At 39.9% G+C, this 17,668-nt stretch overlaps 2 protein-coding genes across 2 annotated transcripts; both read left to right on the top strand.

Annotated features, from left to right (window-relative positions):
* The first annotated feature begins 786 nt into the window (after positions 1–786).
* LOC100551685 (C-type lectin BpLec-like) lies at positions 787–3,947 on the top strand. Its single transcript, XM_016995361.2, has 5 exons — positions 787–1,141; positions 1,406–1,497; positions 1,825–1,965; positions 2,118–2,232; positions 3,351–3,947. Exons 1-5 carry the CDS (start codon positions 1,087–1,089, stop codon positions 3,416–3,418), a joined length of 471 nt encoding a protein of 156 aa, XP_016850850.2. The 5' UTR covers positions 787–1,086; the 3' UTR covers positions 3,419–3,947.
* A 2,999-nt stretch (positions 3,948–6,946) lies between these two features.
* Positions 6,947–14,483, top strand: LOC100568256 (C-type lectin Cal). Its single transcript, XM_008115469.3, has 6 exons — positions 6,947–6,952; positions 11,965–12,043; positions 12,209–12,300; positions 13,010–13,150; positions 13,813–13,927; positions 14,416–14,483. Exons 1-6 carry the CDS (start codon positions 6,947–6,949, stop codon positions 14,481–14,483), a joined length of 501 nt encoding a protein of 166 aa, XP_008113676.2.
* Positions 14,484–17,668: the final 3,185 nt, after the last annotated feature.

Below are 17,668 nucleotides of genomic sequence, written 5' to 3'. Positions count from 1 at the left end.
ACTTTAGCTGATCCATCAGTGGACAGGCAGAAATTTGATTTCCAGTGAATTGATGGGTTGAATAGCAATATCTAGGAAGGAAGGACGTTGTTCATCAGAGAGGCCTCACTTCTATTTGTTGTTTAGCTAAAGTACGGTCATTAAATCAATATGTTGACTCACCTTCAATAATTAATGCAATTGTTATGTTCTAGTTGGGACTATCAATAGAATTCAGGTCAAGGTGTTTATAGGTTTTAATGTATCTCTCCCTCTTAGTTCCTTCTATAAGTTTTGGGCTGGAAGTTCTAGAATCCCCTACTTTCTATTGCTGGCTAGGGAAATCTGGGAGATGTAATCCAATTCAGCAATAAGGGTACCAAATTGAGGAAGATTACTCACTTATGAAATCTCAAATAGTAAGAGAAATCATTTGAGGGCAGCTATATATACAGTAGAGTCTCACTTATCCAACATAAACGGGCCGGCAGAACGTTGGATAAGCGAATATGTTGGATAACAAGGAGAGATTAAGGAGAAGCCTGTTAAACATCAAATTAGCTTATGATTTTACAAATTAAGCACCAAAACATCATGTTATACAACAAATTTGGCAGAAAACGTAGTTCAATATGCAGTAATGCTACGTAGTAATTACTGTATTTACGAATTTAGCACCAAAATATCATGATGTATTGAAAACATTGACTACAAAATGCGTTGGATAATCCAGAACGTTGGATAAGCGAATGTTGGATAAGTGAGACTCTACTGTAGCTTGACCATCAACTCTGAAAATGTCACAAATATCTTACAGCATAAGCTTTCATGGAATGGAGCCCACTTCTGTTGTCCTTGAAACCTAACACCGTAATAAATGTGTCAGTCTTTAAGGTAACAGAACATCTCGTTTGCTGTCTTTGCTGTAATGAGCTAGCTCCATAAATTTAAATTTGAGGCTCCCTCTAATTTTCCCAGTTTTTAGAAATCAAAGAAGCACAGAAATAAGATGTTTTCTTCCTTTCTTCACCAGTTTGGATGATTGACAACCACTAATTATACCTCTTGGATTTATCCTATTTTTCCTCCTCAAAGGTCAACCAAAAGATGGGTCTCTTCACTTACCTCACTCTTTGTCTTCTTGGAATCTTCTTTTTGGGAGGTGAGCTTCTGAACAAATATTGACATCTCTGTTATGGGGAAAACAGGATGACCTGGAATAAAATATCATCCTGTTTTGGAAACAGTGAAGAAATTTTGATCCCCAGGTCATCCATATAGATTTTTCAGCATGTAAATCCATGCTACCTGTGGGAAAGCTGGGTTGTGGAGAGCATGGTAAAAGTAATATTCTCCTCTAATTGTCCTACCTTTTTTCTTGTTTTCTTTTTTTCTTTTTTGCCCTTATTCTCCTTTTCTCCAGCAGCCGAAGCTGACACCTGTGCAAGGGAATGGCTGCAAAACCAAGGGAACTGCTATGCTTATTTTGATAATAAATTAACATGGCAAGAGGCTGAGGTAAGAAACCTTTGTCACCATCACAGAATTGACATACCATACAATGTACAAGTTAGTTTCATGATCCTCAGACAGGTGGCTTGGTCATCAGAAACATGGAGATAGAGTCAAAATGAAAGCAGAATAATAGAATTATGGAATTGCAAAATTCAAAGGAACCCAAGGCCTACCTAGTCCACTGTCCTGTCATATCTGCTAAAGCACCATCAAGAAATTCTAACCCAAAGTCTATTTTAAAAGTTCCAGCAAAGGAGAACCCACTATCTTCTGGGGAACTTAATTCAATTGATGGAAATGACAGTCCCTTTCCCCTTTCTTCCTCCTCAGATTGAGTGCCAGAGCTACGGCCGTGGGGCCCATCTTGCCTCTGTCCTCACCAAGGCAGAGACCCTTCTGGTGGCTGAACACATTTCCACTTACCAACAAGAACCAAGCCATGTCTGGATTGGACTCCAAGATGTTCGTCAGGTAAGCCCCTCCCTTCCTCCATTCCTGGTTTTGATCACAAATTTGTAGCTCTAGCCAAGGACCCACCATGACCCCAACTCAACCATTTTAATGACCAAGCTGTCTAAGGGTCTTCATTTCCTTAAGCATCCTGTTCTGTTTCATTTCCACAGACCGGGAGATGGAGGTGGGCTGATGAGTCAACTTACAACTACAAGTCCTGGATGACCCACCAGCCAGACAATTATCTCAATAGTGAACATTGTGTGGAACTGGTGTTTTCCTCAGGTAAGAAAGGATCAAAAATGTCATCAAAGGCACCTAGTTCTCCATGAATGTACAACTTTTCTTAGCAAGGCTTTGGCCAGGTTCCCACATTGGATGCTCCATATAAGCCCAGCCATGGCATACCTCTTCAGCTGTTAGGCTTTTCTCAGACAGTTTTTGGGGAAGGTTGACAAGTTACTTAGGAGTATCATATAACAACTGCAGCTACAATTCAGAGCTTTGGCCTGCAGTCAAACTGCATACAGAATATGTAATTGCATTTGAACTGCATTAATTTATATATCTATTTTTCTGAAAATGAGAACTGTTAAACTAGGCCTCTTTTCTGTAATATTCTTATAGGGAAATTGTCAGGCTCAGATTTGGGAGAATAAGTGAAACATTGACGAAAATACTAAAAGAAAAATGAGTACAGTAGAGTCTCGCTTATCCAACCGTCGCTTATCCAACATTCTGTATTATCCTACGCAGTCTGCCTTTTAGTAGTCTGTGTTTTTGTAGTCAGTGTTTTCAATACATTGTGATGTTTTGGTGCTAAATTCATAAATACAGTAATTACTGCATAATGTTACCATGTATTGAACTGCTTTTTTTGTCAATTTTTCATACAACATGATGTTTTGGTACTTAATTTGTAAAATCATAATGTAATTTGATGTTTAATAGGCTTTTCTTTAATCCCTCCTTATCATCCAACATTTTCGCTTATCCAACATTCTGCTGGCGCGTTTATGTTGGATAAGCAAGACTCTACTGTATATAAAATAACACAAAAACAGTTTTTAATGTGGTTCATGATTTCTGAGCCAGCAAAGAGTTATGATTCTGGAGACTAGAGTTCAGACCTGTGGCTGGCCATAAATGATTTTGGGCACACCAAACATTTTCAGCCTCAAAGAAAAACAAAGGCAAATACCTTCTGAACAAATCCTGACAAGAAAACCTCATAATAGATCACCTTAGAATTGCCATAAGTCAGAAAGAACACAAAAGCACATAACAACAGGATTGCTTCCATTCTCCACCCACTCCTCCCACTTTGCTTAAGTCTCGACTCATTGAGACAAACAGGCAAGAGGGAGGAAAAATAACGTTTTGACATGTCTTCTGCATTTCAGGTTTTACTCTGTGGAATGATGCTCGGTGCCAGAGACGCAATGCCTACATCTGCAAGCATGAGCTCTAAAGACCTTTGTGGCTGCCAGCTACAATTGCATGAATGTCTTCTTGGATGTCACTCCCTCTTCTCTTCTTTGGAAAAGATCAATCCTCACCTGTCCATTTCAAAACAGCATTTCTGAAGAGCTTCTTGACTGGTCTCCTTCATCTCCTGTTGTTGTTGTTTGTAGCTATGTCATCGTTTAATGTTAATAAATTCTTTCTGATGCATATATTTCCTGGAGTATTCGTCCTCAATCAGCACAACCAATTCCTATAGCCTGTCTGGATGCAAAGGAAGACAACCAGACCCTTTTTTGGCACGTTGACAATGATCCCTTCTCATTAGGCAGGCAACATATGCTTTCTCAAAGCCTTTGTGTGGGATCATTTTATTGCATAATACATTTACATTGTCTTTAAAACAGTGGCAAAGTTGGGTGAAACTTCTGAGAGTTGATCTGGGACATCGAGAAAACCAAAATCTATCAGCCACTGTTTTACAACAAAGGGCAGACTGTGGTCTTTCATCAGAACTCCAAAGTCCCCTAACTGGAGGCAAATGAAAATAGTAGATCATTACCTGTTGAACCTCAAGGTGACCAACTTGCTTGGAAGGGGCAGATCTAAAACACAAAACTAGAGTTACTAGAGTTACTACTAACAACTAGAGTTACTACAGAAGATGGAGTCCAAGTTTCGTTTGCAGAGCTAAAAAGTGCTGTTACGATGAAAGCTGGAGACCTTTGCTATTCCTCCAGCAATCATCCAGATATCTAGGTCCAAATCTACCTCCTTGCCCTATTTTATCTCCCCTCTTTTCCTCTTCCCCTGCCAATTAGTGGTCAGAATAAATGATGGGCATTTATTCCTTTCTCTATCTTTCTCTCATCCTGGTGACTGACTACATGTATTTCCAGATTTTACTCTACCATTGCTACCAAGTGAGGGGCAGTATCTATGCAATGCAATCTTCTGCTTGTAATCATCCCTTGTTTTCTATTACATGATCACTGCTAGACAGAAAGTGCCCCATCCTGAAACATGTATAAATGATCATTAGGAAGCAAGATATATGAATTAGTGAGATCCAGGGGTTTCTCATCAATTCTATCTTTTTTCTTTCTTCCACTAATGATGAATCACAACAGGAAAAAAGATGAAGGGTGAATTGTTACAGGCTGGACAAAATGCAATAGCTTGAGAAGGCCTTTTAAAAACCCCATGTCCAGCGGAAAAGACTTCAAAAATTAGGACACACACACACACACACACACACAAATGCATTAGGAAATTGGTGTGAAAGTACACACCATAGGCACCAATGGCTTTCTTATGCAAAGACTCTTAATTAACTCTTGACAACTCCTCAACAACTCATTATTTGCCTCCAGCCAAGATCCATAGGCTAGGGAAGCTCAGGGCAGATTAGGATAAGGGTTGCCACAAAACCCTTGGCTGATTTGCAGTAGCTAGTAAGAATTTCTGTTTCCTAATTCTGTTTTTTTGCAATAAGTTTATAAAGATAATTGGAAGGGGAGAGGATATGAATGTAGGCTAGGTTTGTGAATCAATATAGGCTGGACATCCCTTATCCAAAATGCTTTGGACCAGAAATATTTTGCATTTCAAATGTTTTCAGATTTTGAAACATTTACAAATATATATTGAGATATCTTGGAGATGGGACAGAAGTTTAAACACAAATTTCATTTATGTTTCATATACAGTTTATTTACATAGCCTGAAGGTCATTTTATACACAATATTATTAATAATTGAGTGCATGAGACAAGGTTTTGGTACATTGAATTATCAAAACTAGAGGAGTTTCTATCTCAAACATCTACATGGACAATTTTGTAGTATTATAAATCACCTTGGTCTGTGAAGAAATGCTTCTTACTTCAGCTTCTTGACACACCATCTTACTATCAAACACAAACAGTAGGAACCAGTCTCACCTGCAAGGAGAAGGATGAGAAAGTAAACAGAGAGGGACCAGTTCATCAAAAGTTATCAACATCTTCTTATTTTACTAGGTGTGGAAACTAACTTTCAAGAAGTTGAACTCTAGATCTATCCTTAACCACTACCCAAGTTGTGTGGGGTTGGTGGAGTCCCAAGAGGGCCAAATATTACTCAGTCCTGAGCTAGGACATTTTTCATGAAGCGTGCATATGGGGAAGCTGCAGTTACTGGGTTATATCTCCTATCGGCACTAGTTCACTTATAATGGTTGAGGATGATAGGAAATATAGTAGTTATCCAGAAGGACATACACGGATGCTGGATAATTGGTAGCATACTAGCATACCAGGGGGACCCTGGTGGCACAGTGTGTTAAAGCGCTGAGCTGCTGAACTTGCGGACCAAAAGGTCCCAGGTTCAAATCCCGGGAGCAGAATGAGTACCCACTGTTAGCCCCAGTTCCTGCCAACCTAGCAGTTCGAAAACATGCAAATGTGAGTAGATCAATAGGTACCGCTCCGGCGGGAAGGTAACGGCACTCCATGCAGTCATGCTGGCCACATGACCTGAAGATGTCTATGGACAATGCTGGCTCTTCGGCTTAGAAATGGAGATGAGCACCAACACCCAGTCAGTCATGACTGCACTTAACGTCAGGGGAAACCTTTACCTTTTTTTACTATTTTTTTTTAGAAAGGCTATGTGTCTCAGGATCTGATGGTTGAAGGAGTTTGACGACTAGGGCATAATTGGTAGATCCATGGTGAAGCTTTATCAGCATGGTACAATCAACTGATATTAGGGAGTTTTTGTCTCACCAGTAGACAATCCCCTGGCAAGAACCATCCCCACAACCCTCGATCCCTTGATCTATTAGATGTTGTCTTGGGGACCACTAACATAGCCTAACATCATTATGGGCTATTGTTAGTTCTAAGATGAGTAGAGCTGTCAAATGACTAGTAACTTGGTAAGTACATTCTATTATTTTGTAGCTGGGACAGCATCAAGATTCAGACTGATATTCACAATTTGGTCCTCTCCCTTAAGATGCATTTACACAGTAGAATCAGTGCACTTTCATTGTCATGGCTCAGTGCTATGAAGTCATGGGAATTGTAGGTTGCTGAAGCATCAACGCTCTTTGGTAGAGAAGGCTAAAGGCCTTATGAAGCTACCTACAACAGTTTTGGTACAGCCTACCTGGAGCACCGTGTCTCCCGATGATATGCTATAAGCCACCTTGGGTCCTCAGTGCAAAGAAAAGCAGGGTAGAAATATCCTAAATAAATAAATATAACTCCCAGGATACCATAGCATTGACCCATTGCAGTTAAAGTGGGGGCGAACTACATTAGTATAAATGTGTAGCTGTGCCATAGAGAAAACTGAAGACCAAGAAGTCCAGAAGGCAAAGCCTGGAATATGTGGGGAATCCCACTCTTCCTCTAACCTTTCTGGGGGAAGAACATGACATTCAAGAGGTCAGTTCAGTGAGTGACACTCATCAGTTGCCAAAGTGCTAAAGAAGGAAATGACTGAGCCCCAGGTACTTCATGTCCTCCCAGGTACAAGAAAAGCTGCCATGAAGGTGAATTCTGTGCTAATTCTGAGACAACCTTGTAGGGAATGTCAATGAATATTTTGTTTTCATCTAGAATAATGTCTCAAAAAGCAATTTATCATAAAGCAGAAATTTCTTTTAACAGCCACAGTATTGCATTCCAACAAACTTCAGTTTGCCACCAGTTGTGCACTCAAACGTATGTTTTGTTCCCTGCCAAATATGGGATTATATTATTTGTATCCAGCAAATAGAGACCAAGGGACCTAGGGATTTTGTAGGTAAAAAATACAGTCAGCTCACCACATTTGTTGGGGTCAGAATCAGAGAAAACCCATGAAATGCAAAAAAAACAAAAAAAAAACTAGTTTTATTGTGTTTCTCTTCTGGTGGTATTATAAGGTTTTCAATATACACTAGAGTCTCACTTATCCAAGCTAAACGGGCCAGCAGAAGCTTGGATAAGCGAATATCTTGGATAATAAGGAGGGATTAAGGAAAAGCCTATTAAACATCAAATTAGGTTATGATTTTACAAATTAAGCACCAAAACACCATGTTTTACAACAAATTTGACAGAAAAAGTAGTTCAATATGCAGTAATGTTATGTTGTAATTACTGTATTTACGAATTTAGCACCAAAATATCACGATATATTGAAAACATTGACTACAAAAATGGCTTGGATAATCCAGAAACTTGGATAAGCGAGGTTTGGATAAGTGAGACTCTACTGTATATATAATTTAAAAATTAATTTTAACCATACAATATAACTTTATGGTGAATATTTGTTGGAAGCTGCTTGTAGAGTCGTACTGGAGGACCTAAAAACGATTAGAGAGAACACTTCAATCGAATCATTGAATAATCAGGTCCTCAATGGTCAAAAGCACAAATGTGGAGGGGCAACTGTAGTGATTTATTCATATTTTTTTCTACTTTTGAGAGGTCCTTTGCCCTTTTTTATTGTGTCAGAAGCGAATTAAGACAAGTCGCTTCTGGTGTGAGAGAATCGTCCATCTGCAAGGATGTTGACCAGGCGATGCCCAGATGTGTTACCATCCTGCTGGGAGGTTTCTCTCATGTCCCCACATGGGAAGCTAGGGCTGACAGATGGGAGCACACCCCGTCTCTCGGATTTGAACCACCCAGCTTCAGGTCAGCAGTTCGGCTGGTACAAGGGTCTAGCCCATTGCGCCACCACTGCCCCTACATAAATGGGGAGAGCGCGGATGAGCTCCCTCTATTAGCTCCAGCTCCATGTGGGGACATGAGAGAAGCCTCCCACAAGGATGGTAAAAACATCAAAATATCCAGGCGTCCCTTGGGCAACATCCTTGCAGACGGCCAATTCTCTCACTCCAGAAGCAATTCCGGTTGCTCCTGACATGAAAAAAAAATGGTGTGTCTACCATAGATAATTTCATTAAAGACCTCAACTGTTTTCCACACAAAAGATGTCCATCTGAACAAGAAAGCAAGGGCAAAATAGAGACCGAGAGAGATGCAATAGGGGATGTTCACACAAAATTAGGAGTTGACATTTCCTCTTGGTTTGCTTCTTTAAAAAAATAGAGTCAGGTGGTGTGTGTGATATTTCCTTCTTTGTGATGATGGGAGATCTGTAGCTGTGTCCCTGTCAATGGTATGCAAAAATAACATTAGCCCAGATAGCTATGGTATGAAGCATTTTTGATTGATCAGCCTTCAAAGCTGACCTCCTAGAGAGAGCTCTGGGCAGTCCGAATTCAGATCCAGCTGCACAGACTCAGATTGGGGCAGAATTCATTGATGGAAGGCACTAGGGCAGAGGTGTCAAATTCATTCCCATCAAGAGTCACATCAACCTTATGGTTGCCTTCAAAGGGCCATTGAATTCAAGGATGGAGAATCTGTGGATACAGAGAGACAGCTATAATTTTTAATCTAGTAGTTGATGCTGTTTAGTTTTTACCCAGTTTACGTCCCCAGTTGTTATTTTTTTAAATGTATTTTTATTGATGATACGTAAAAAGTCAAAGAGAATGGGAGGGATAGGGAATGCGGCAGGAAGGGAAAGGGGAATATTTTTCCCTAATATAGGTAAAGTGGGGGAACAATAATATGATAGAAAAGTAGGAAATCTATAAGAATTAAAAAAAAATAGAAGAAAAAAACAGTTCTGGTGATGACTTCCATCTAGTCTTTTGCGATTTTGTCTTTGTCTCTGTATATATGTTCTATATATACAGAGGGTAAAGCCATTCTTAACAGCCTAAAACAGAGATGAATCAGCTCTTCTTGTTTCCTACTTTGAGAAAGGAAAAATGTCACTTTATTATTTCTTTCGTTTTTCCTTTTTTTTACATTCCTCTATTTTGTACCAGTCTGTGTACTTAATTGGATTTCCCATATTTTTCTTTAATAAAAAAGGTTAATTTATCCATGTCTTTAATCTCTCCCAATTTCTGTCGCCATTCATCTATATTTGGTGTTTCTTTTTGCTTCCAGTGTTTCACATAGCTAATTCTGGCGGCAGTGATCATATATGTGAACAAAATGCTGTCATTAAAGTCTAGCTGGATATCCAAATCTGTTATACCTAATAAGAAGTATTCTGGTTTCATGGGGAATTTTAATTTGAGAATATGCTGGCATATTTCATGGATTTTCTCCCAGAACACCTTTGCGTCTTTACAAGTCCACCACATGTGGAAAAAACTACCCGCGTGAACCTTACATTTCCAACCATTCTTTTGTGTATTTTTGTACATTAAGCTTAACTTTCTTGGTGTGATATACTAACGGTGGAACATTTTAAACCAATTTTCTTTCAAATCCATTGCATATGTATATTTTAATTTCTTATTCCAAATTGATTCCCATTCTGAGAGGGTAATTGGTCTTCTCAAATTTTCAGCCAATTTAATCATACAGTCTTTTACTGTTTCCCCTTCTGTTGACCATTCTAATAATTTGTTATAAACTTTTGTGATTGTTTTGTTTTCACTTTTTAAGATTTTATCCCAAAATTGCTCACTCTGGTTAAAGCCTATAATTCTATCTTTATTGTAGAATTCCTTAATCTGCAAGTAATGGAGCCAGGAGATGTGTCTAAATCTTCGTTTAATTTCCTCGAGGGATTTCAAAGTGGTTGAGCCTTTTATTAATAAGTCCTTATAGGTTAGCCATTTGGACCATCCTAATAGCCTTCTTTGATGGGCCTCCATAGTGGATACTGGATAGCCAAAATGGGGTCCTTGAGTAAAAATAGTTTTTATATTTTTGCCATGTCCTTAAAAGTGACGTTCTTACAAAATGGTTCCTGAAATTTTTCTCTTTTTTCCCCCTCTCTCGTACCAAACGTACGAGTGCCAACCCACCTGTAGATCATGTCTCTCTAGGGATAATAATTTTTCTCTTTTAAATCCATCCAATCTTTGATCCAGACTAGTGCACATGCATCATGATATAGTTTTAGTCATGATGTCTAATGATGAGTAATATAGAAGTTGCAGTTCAACATCTGGAAGGCCACATAGAATGATATGGTGGCCTGGATTTGGCCTGTGGGCCTTGCCTTGACACATGTGTACTGGGGGATCCAGTTTGTTTCTACAATCATGCCATTAAAATTTTTCAACACAGTAGCAACCCAAAGAAGGCTTTAGAAATGCTGCTATCCTGTTTAATTTTGGTCGCAAGGCAATGCCAGTGAAAATGCCTGAATTTTGCTCATCCATTGCTCATATATATTTTGTGCCAGAGCAACAAAGATCCAACGAACTAAGCTTCGATTGACCTGTACTGCAGGAAAAGGAGGAAGAAGCCTTGAATGCTCTCCAGGTGTCTCAATTTGGCATGGGCTGTCTGGATCAATCCTCTGTCATCCCACTTTTTCCGCTGCTGTTCAAATGTCCCAATTTCTCCTTCTCCCACTTTCCCCTTTTGTCCTCTGCTGATCTCAATTGCTACAAACTGAATTTGCACTCTAGTTTACCAGCTGTTAGGATTTCTGGGAGTTGAAGGCCAAAACATCTGGGGACCCACAGGTTGACAACCAGTCTACAGTGTAGTGCACACTTAGTCTCAGGTGTTGGTCATGAAAACTCAGAGCATGGTACTACTATTAACAAAAGCCTAGTCAAAAAAGGCAAAGTTCCAGGATCATGGTAGATGCAATCTTAAAACTCCCTCCCCAACTAGAACCAAACCACTGATTAGATCTGAAAGCAAATGGAATCTGGAAAATGAGCATGTCCTTTCACATATGACCAATTGGTCTGCATCATCCTTATATCAGAAATACAAGAAGAGTTTGACATGACATTCCTCAGTGAAGTAAAGGACAACATGATGACCTTTCTTGAAGCAGATAGTCAGCATTGCAAACTGTGACCCACAACTTTGCCCCCAGATTGTGTAAAAATAGAAGAAAGAGAATCAGGATTTCATTGAAGCATCCTTGAATTGCACCATGTCTGTCTGGGGACTACCATATATAAGAGGAACCCAGAAAGGGAGAGACCATCTTCAGAGAAGGTCCCAGTTCAGCTGTCCACCATACCTGTCCACCCAGGAGAACATTACCACCAGGTAAGTATATGGAGTGATGATTAGTATTGGAAAATCATGGGGAGATGAGCCATAGGTCTTGACAATGAGGAGTTACTTCAGACTATAGCTTGCAAGATGGAATCTTTTTGGTTTGACGTAGTGTTACCACAATATTAAAGTGAGAATTATGTTTTGTACCCATGCTGTAAAACTTAACAGAAAAGATATGTTAGAACAGAGCATGGATTCAAACTAACACCAAAGGAAAAAAGCAAGTCTTTGGAGTAGATTAACCAAAATGGTCAAAAGTCAGGAAGCCAGGGTTTTCCAATATTTTTATCCAGGCCTATCTGAGGTGACTGGCATATATGATTCAACCATGATGCTCAAAAACTAACTCGTTTACTAACTTTACATTGTGAAATAAGATGGAGGATTCAGGATTCTCTTTATCTGCCTCTGTAACTTCATAAAACTTTTTGTTCTTTCATGTTTTAAGGCCAACCTGAAGATGGGATTCCTCAACATTTTCAGCCTTTGCTTTCTTGGCTTCCTGATTTCCAGTTCTTTCCCAGAAAGTGAGTCAGTCCCTTTAGGAAATATTGATTATGTACCATTAATACAGATCCCTTTGCTGATCCCTTTGTTTCACAAATTATTATTATTTGGGAAGAAATTCTGTTGTCATTCATTCTGCTAAACTTCTGTGCTTTTTTTCTTTCTGATCTCTTGTTTCTATGCAGCCAAAGCTGACACTTGTGCCAGGGAGTGGCTGCAAAACCAGGGCAACTGCTATGCCTATTTCGATAACAAGTTGACATGGCAAGAAGCTGAGGTAAGAAGTGGTTCAGTTCAGCCAAGGCAGGAATGAATGTAATTCTCAATCGTTGGTCCTACAAATGTTCAAGATTTCAATTCCCAGAATTTCTCACCACTGGCCTTATGGGAAGGAGTGAGAAGTTCAAATCATCTGAAAGTTGAAAACCATATATCTATAAGACGGCTGACTTTTGTTAGTGAGTTGCAATGATGGAGGTCTTTCACGATAATCAAATACAAGAATTACAATGGCATATGTTGGCTTTCCTCCATGGTAACTTCTTTTGGGGGGGGGGGGGGGTCATGCAGTAGTGAGAACTATACAAGAACCAAATTCCTCCCACTCCAAACAGAGCAGCATTTTTCTGCCCTAGCCCACTCCCCAAAAATTACGATTTACTGGCCAATGCACAACATAGCAAACAATGGAGAAATATCCACCAATTTTCATAATGCTGGAGTGAAAACAAAGACATGATTATTCAGGACATCATTTCCTACTTTCTACTCTGAAGGAGGGGGAGACGCAATAGAGAAAAGGTGGGTTGATGGACTTGGATAGCACATGGGCTGGAGTTATGCATGTGTAAGGCATGTCCTGGTTCTTGATCTTTTCCATTAGATTATTTTCCCCATAGCAATTAATGGATTCAATGGTTCTGCACCAATCCTGGTGGTGAAACATGATAATGAGAGACTCTCTTGATTATCTTCTCCTTTCTCAGATTGAATGCCAGAGCTACGGCCGTGGAGCCCATCTTGCCTCTGTCCTCACTAAAGCAGAGACCCTTCTGGTGGCCGAACACATCTCCACTTACCAGCAAGAACCAAGTAATGTCTGGATTGGGCTCCATAATGTTCATCAGGTAAGCCTCTTTCTTCTACCATTCCAAGTTTTCATTATTGTGTAGAGACCCACCATTGGTGAGATTCCGTATTTATTTTAGCAGTTCCGTAGACCGAGTCCCACATTGATCTTCTACTGTTTTCAAAGGAAGACCTAATGAAACAGGAGAGGGATAGCAGAATTTGAGTCCATTTTTCCAACATTTGCTATAGGCAGTGTTTCTCAACCTGTGGGTCCGCAAGTGTTTTGGCCTACAACTCCCAGAAATCCCAGCCAGTTTACCAGCTGTTAAGATTTCTGGGAGTCGAATACCAAAACATCTGGGGATCCAGCGGTTGAGAACCATTGCTATAGAACCTTCCTCCTCACCTTAGCACTCCCATGGGTCACTTCTTGAGGAACACAGGGCTGCTCTCAAGCTCTGGAATTCTTTTCCTGTAGAAGTTAGATTGGAGCCATCTATGGAGAGTGGTTGCCTATGTTTTTTCCCCTTTTGGCAGGATTCCTCCATCATGCCAGCAATTTAGTGGTGACATTTCTTTCAAGAAGATTTCAACTTCCAACTCATAGCTACCTTACTGATGGCTGCAGAGTTTATGTTAAACCCAGATATAGAATTAGAAGCAAGCATTGCTACGTTCAATAGAACTTATTCCTCAAACATTTATTTCCTTTCTACAGTCCAGGAAATGGAGGTGGGCTGATGAATCAGTCTACAACTACAATGCATGGATGCCCAACCAGCCCGACAACTACTTTAACTCTGAGCACTGTGTAGAACTCAGACTTTCCACAGGTAAGCAAACCAAGAAAGGACTGAGAAAGATCAAGGTTATCTAGCTTACATTGCACCTAGGCAAAACACCCGATCCACAACAGCATTCCAACCTAGATGCCTTTTTACAGGAAAGTAAAACCAGGCATGCAAAGGGGCAGCTAGACTTTAAACAACTTCTAGTTCTGCCGTTATCATGTTTAACATTCTGCACCATATACAACAGCTTTTGGCTTTTATCACAGAGGTCGTTAGAAGAGCCCCATCCCTCACAGCATTGTTCACCATGAAGCTCTAGGTGAACCTTGTCACCTCCTAATAATGTTCTGTGCTCTATAATTTTTTCTTTCTTTAACTACTAATAAGTATTTTACAAGCCTGAGGGTTGGAGGCTCTTCTACTAGAGGTGAAGGTTGACATTGGGAACAAGTTGGCAATACTCTGATGATCCTCCCCCAAAACTAACAAACAGAGAAGAAAATAACACTGTTTTGTCTCCTACTTTTTAGGTTTCAAGCAATGGAATGATATCCAGTGCAGCACCCGCAACTCCTACATCTGCAAACATGAGCTGTAGAGAAACCTGGATGAAATTGGATCTGACCGTAATAGATTGGCAAATTGGGTGGACACCTCTTTGGTTGATCATTTACTATGTTTTTTCTCATCTGAATCTATAAATGATGATCTTGTCCCATTCAAATGGCTGCATTTGCAGTCTTCCTCTTCTTCTGACTCTGTTAACGGCTGCACTACAGTGTGAAGTTAATAAATTCTTTATGCATATATTCCATTCTCTCTCTTTTTTTTCCCAGCAATAGAAAGTTTTCAGTCAGCTTCAACAATGGTTATCAGGAGGGGCTGCTTGTTGTGAATTGTGGTGCAAAAGAGGAAATGTGCAACAATTGCAAGCCCTCTTAACAGCATGAAAAGCTGCTCCTTCTACACAACCTCTATGCATCTCTGCAAGGCAGGGATAGAGAACCTGACTTGAAAGCTTGCTTTCTTTTCTGGGGGAGGTTCTAGAGCCACATGCCAGAGGCAGAGGGATCTTCATTAAAAGATGGTGGGGCGATCTCAAACATTCCCACACCCAATTATTTACACATACACTATCATTTGAAAACATTCACATTATCATGTGCCATCATGTTGTTTCTGAGTTATGGCATCCTTAAGACAAAGCTATCATGGGTTTTTCTTGGCAAGATTTGTTCAAAGTGGGTCTTCCATTGGCTTCCTCTAAGATTAAAAGAATGTGACTTGCACAGGGTCACTTCTAGGAGTGAATTAGATTCAAACCCAGTAGTATTGTTCTTCCTTATTGGCCTCTCCTTATGCTCAATGTGGGGAACCATCACAGATTGAACTACAATACTTAAACATTAAAAATACAGGACATTATTTTAAAAGAATGTGTGGGAGCACTAAATATTACAACAATCAGTCCATACTTTGAAATTAATAATTTAAAAATCATATGTATCATCATCATCATAGGCTATCATTCGTGGACGAATATAATTACCTTCCAAGTGTAGAGTCTTGGCAGTGGGTCCGTAGGTGACTGTTAAGACCTATTCTGGATCTGCACGTTCTTTTGCAGTGGAGACATTGATTTCCAGGTGGAAGGTGGTCCCAACAAGAGTTGGCTTGACTCGCCTTTCTCCCTTTCGCCCTTTCGAGCCTCTTCAAATTCCACAGCACTTTTGGTCACAGCTGACCTCCACTTAGAATGATCAAGGGCCAAGGCTTCCCAGTTCTCGGTGTCTATCCCACAGTTTTTAAGGTTAGCTTTAAGCCCATCTTTAAATCTCTTATTCTGATCACCAATATTCTTTTTTCCGTTCTTGAGTTGAGAGTAGAGTAATTGTTTTGAGAGATGGTGATCAAGCATTCAGACAACATGAACAGTCCAGCTGAATTGATCACAGAGGATCATTGCTTCAACACTGGTGGTCTTTGCTTTTCCAGAACACTGACATTTGTCCACCTGTCTTCCCAAGGGATTTCCTGGATTTTTCAGAGGCAACACTGATGAAATTATTCCAGAAGTTGAGAGTGACGTTTGTAGATGGTCCATGTTTCACAGTTGTATGACAGGGTTGGGAGGACAATTTATAAATAAGCATCTTGGTATCTCTATGGATGTCCCGATCGTCAAGCACTCTCTGCTTCATTCAGAGAAATGCTGCACTCACAGAGCTCAGGTGGTGTTGTATTTCAGTGTCAATGGTGACTTTTGTTTGTATTTTAATCTGTTACTGTTACATAGGGAGAGAACAGTAAGAAATAAAAATACTAATGGTGATGTTGTCGAAGGCTTTCATGGCCGGGATCACAGGTGAACCAGCCTGGACACAGGATATTATTTGAGAACACAGAAACGTTGGACCATTCCAACAACTATCATGTCAGACTACACAGAGAAGCCATTGAAATCCACAAGCATGTGGACAACTTCAACAGAAAGGAAGAAACCATGAAAATGAACAAAATCTGGCTACCAGTATTAAAAAACTCTAAAATAAAAACAATAGATGAGAACCAACATTCTGAGGACAGAAGACAGCTAATGACTGAACAAAGGATGCCCCCAGGCAAGAGACAAAATCTTTCCAATGCTAATTAGGGTGATTAACTGAAACATTAATGCTGGCTTCCCAGTGACAAAGGACTCTTGCCACACCCTGAACTCTACACAGATAGATATTCTTTCCTTTCCTTACTTAGTTTATCCATACCTCACAACCTCTGAGGATGCCTTCCATAGATGTGGGCGAAACGTCAGGAGAGAATACTTCTGGAACATGGCCATACAGCCCAAAAGACATACAACAACCACTAATGGTGATATTAATAAGGATAATTGTCGTGATGGCCTTTCATCTGGGGATCTCTCTCCTCAATGTGAAAAACCATGTGGATCCAGAATAGGTCTTCACAGTCACTTATGGATCCACTACCAAGACTCTACCTCTGGAAGAAAATTATACTTGGCCTATGATCATGAATGATTAAAATAATCATCATTATCATCATCATCATTATCATCATCATCATCATTATCATCATCATCATCATCATCATAGCAGCAGCAGCTGATGGAAGGCAAAGATTGTTACATTTCAACTTTTTATCCATCTCCCATTCTCTCTTGCACCCATGCTCTAGTCTTTCTTGTAAGTAGATGACTACATGGAAAAGACTGGATTTAAGTTATGTGTTTGTGTGAATGTGTGTTGGATATGTGACATGTTCTATAAGCTGGTATGATGCAGTTACCTGAGTGCTGAAATCTGGGAGACCTTGGTTCAAATCCCACTCAGGCATAGAAACCCATAGAAACTTTGGGTAAGTCACACTCTTTCAACCTCAGAGGAAGACAATAGCAAACCCCCTCTGAACCTATCTCGTGAAGAAGACCACGTGATAGCTTTGCCTTAATGTTATCAAAAAATCATATCCCCCAAAATATTAATTATACCAAATTGTATCAGTCCCCCTGAACTGACAGACTCAGAGCTGTTTCCTTTGCTTCGCCTTTTTCTATATTTCCTAAATCTCATCCTGGGAAACAGACTGGCTGTACGCCAGAAGGAATAATAGAATCATAGAATAATAGAGTTGGAAGAGACCACATGGGCTCTCCAGTCCAACCCCTTGCCATGCAGGAAAAGGAATTTGCATAATTTTCTTACTAAACATATTGCCTTGGGTAATTCAACTAAGAAGAAAATGGCTAAGCACTTCCAATCCCCT

The sequence above is a fragment of the Anolis carolinensis genome, chromosome 6 (assembly GCF_035594765.1).
Source record: "Anolis carolinensis isolate JA03-04 chromosome 6, rAnoCar3.1.pri, whole genome shotgun sequence".
NCBI classification, from domain to species: domain Eukaryota; kingdom Metazoa; phylum Chordata; class Lepidosauria; order Squamata; family Dactyloidae; genus Anolis; species Anolis carolinensis.
This window is presented reverse-complemented; position numbering and strand designations above follow the sequence as displayed.

What these genes read in the sequence shown, in the direction of transcription:
- LOC100551685 (XM_016995361.2), top strand. Translation starts at nt 1,087, where the DNA reads ATGGGTCTCTTCACTTACCTCACTCTTTGTCTTCTTGGAATCTTCTTT. An exon ending in TAACATGGCAAGAGGCTGAG is followed by an intron (nt 1,498 to 1,824) that starts GTAAGAAACCTT and finishes CTTCCTCCTCAG; the next exon opens with ATTGAGTGCCAGAGCTACGG. An exon ending in GGAACTGGTGTTTTCCTCAG is followed by an intron (nt 2,233 to 3,350) that starts GTAAGAAAGGAT and finishes TCTGCATTTCAG; the next exon opens with GTTTTACTCTGTGGAATGAT.
- LOC100568256 (XM_008115469.3), top strand. An exon ending in TTCCAGTTCTTTCCCAGAAA is followed by an intron (nt 12,044 to 12,208) that starts GTGAGTCAGTCC and finishes GTTTCTATGCAG; the next exon opens with CCAAAGCTGACACTTGTGCC. An exon ending in TGACATGGCAAGAAGCTGAG is followed by an intron (nt 12,301 to 13,009) that starts GTAAGAAGTGGT and finishes CTCCTTTCTCAG; the next exon opens with ATTGAATGCCAGAGCTACGG.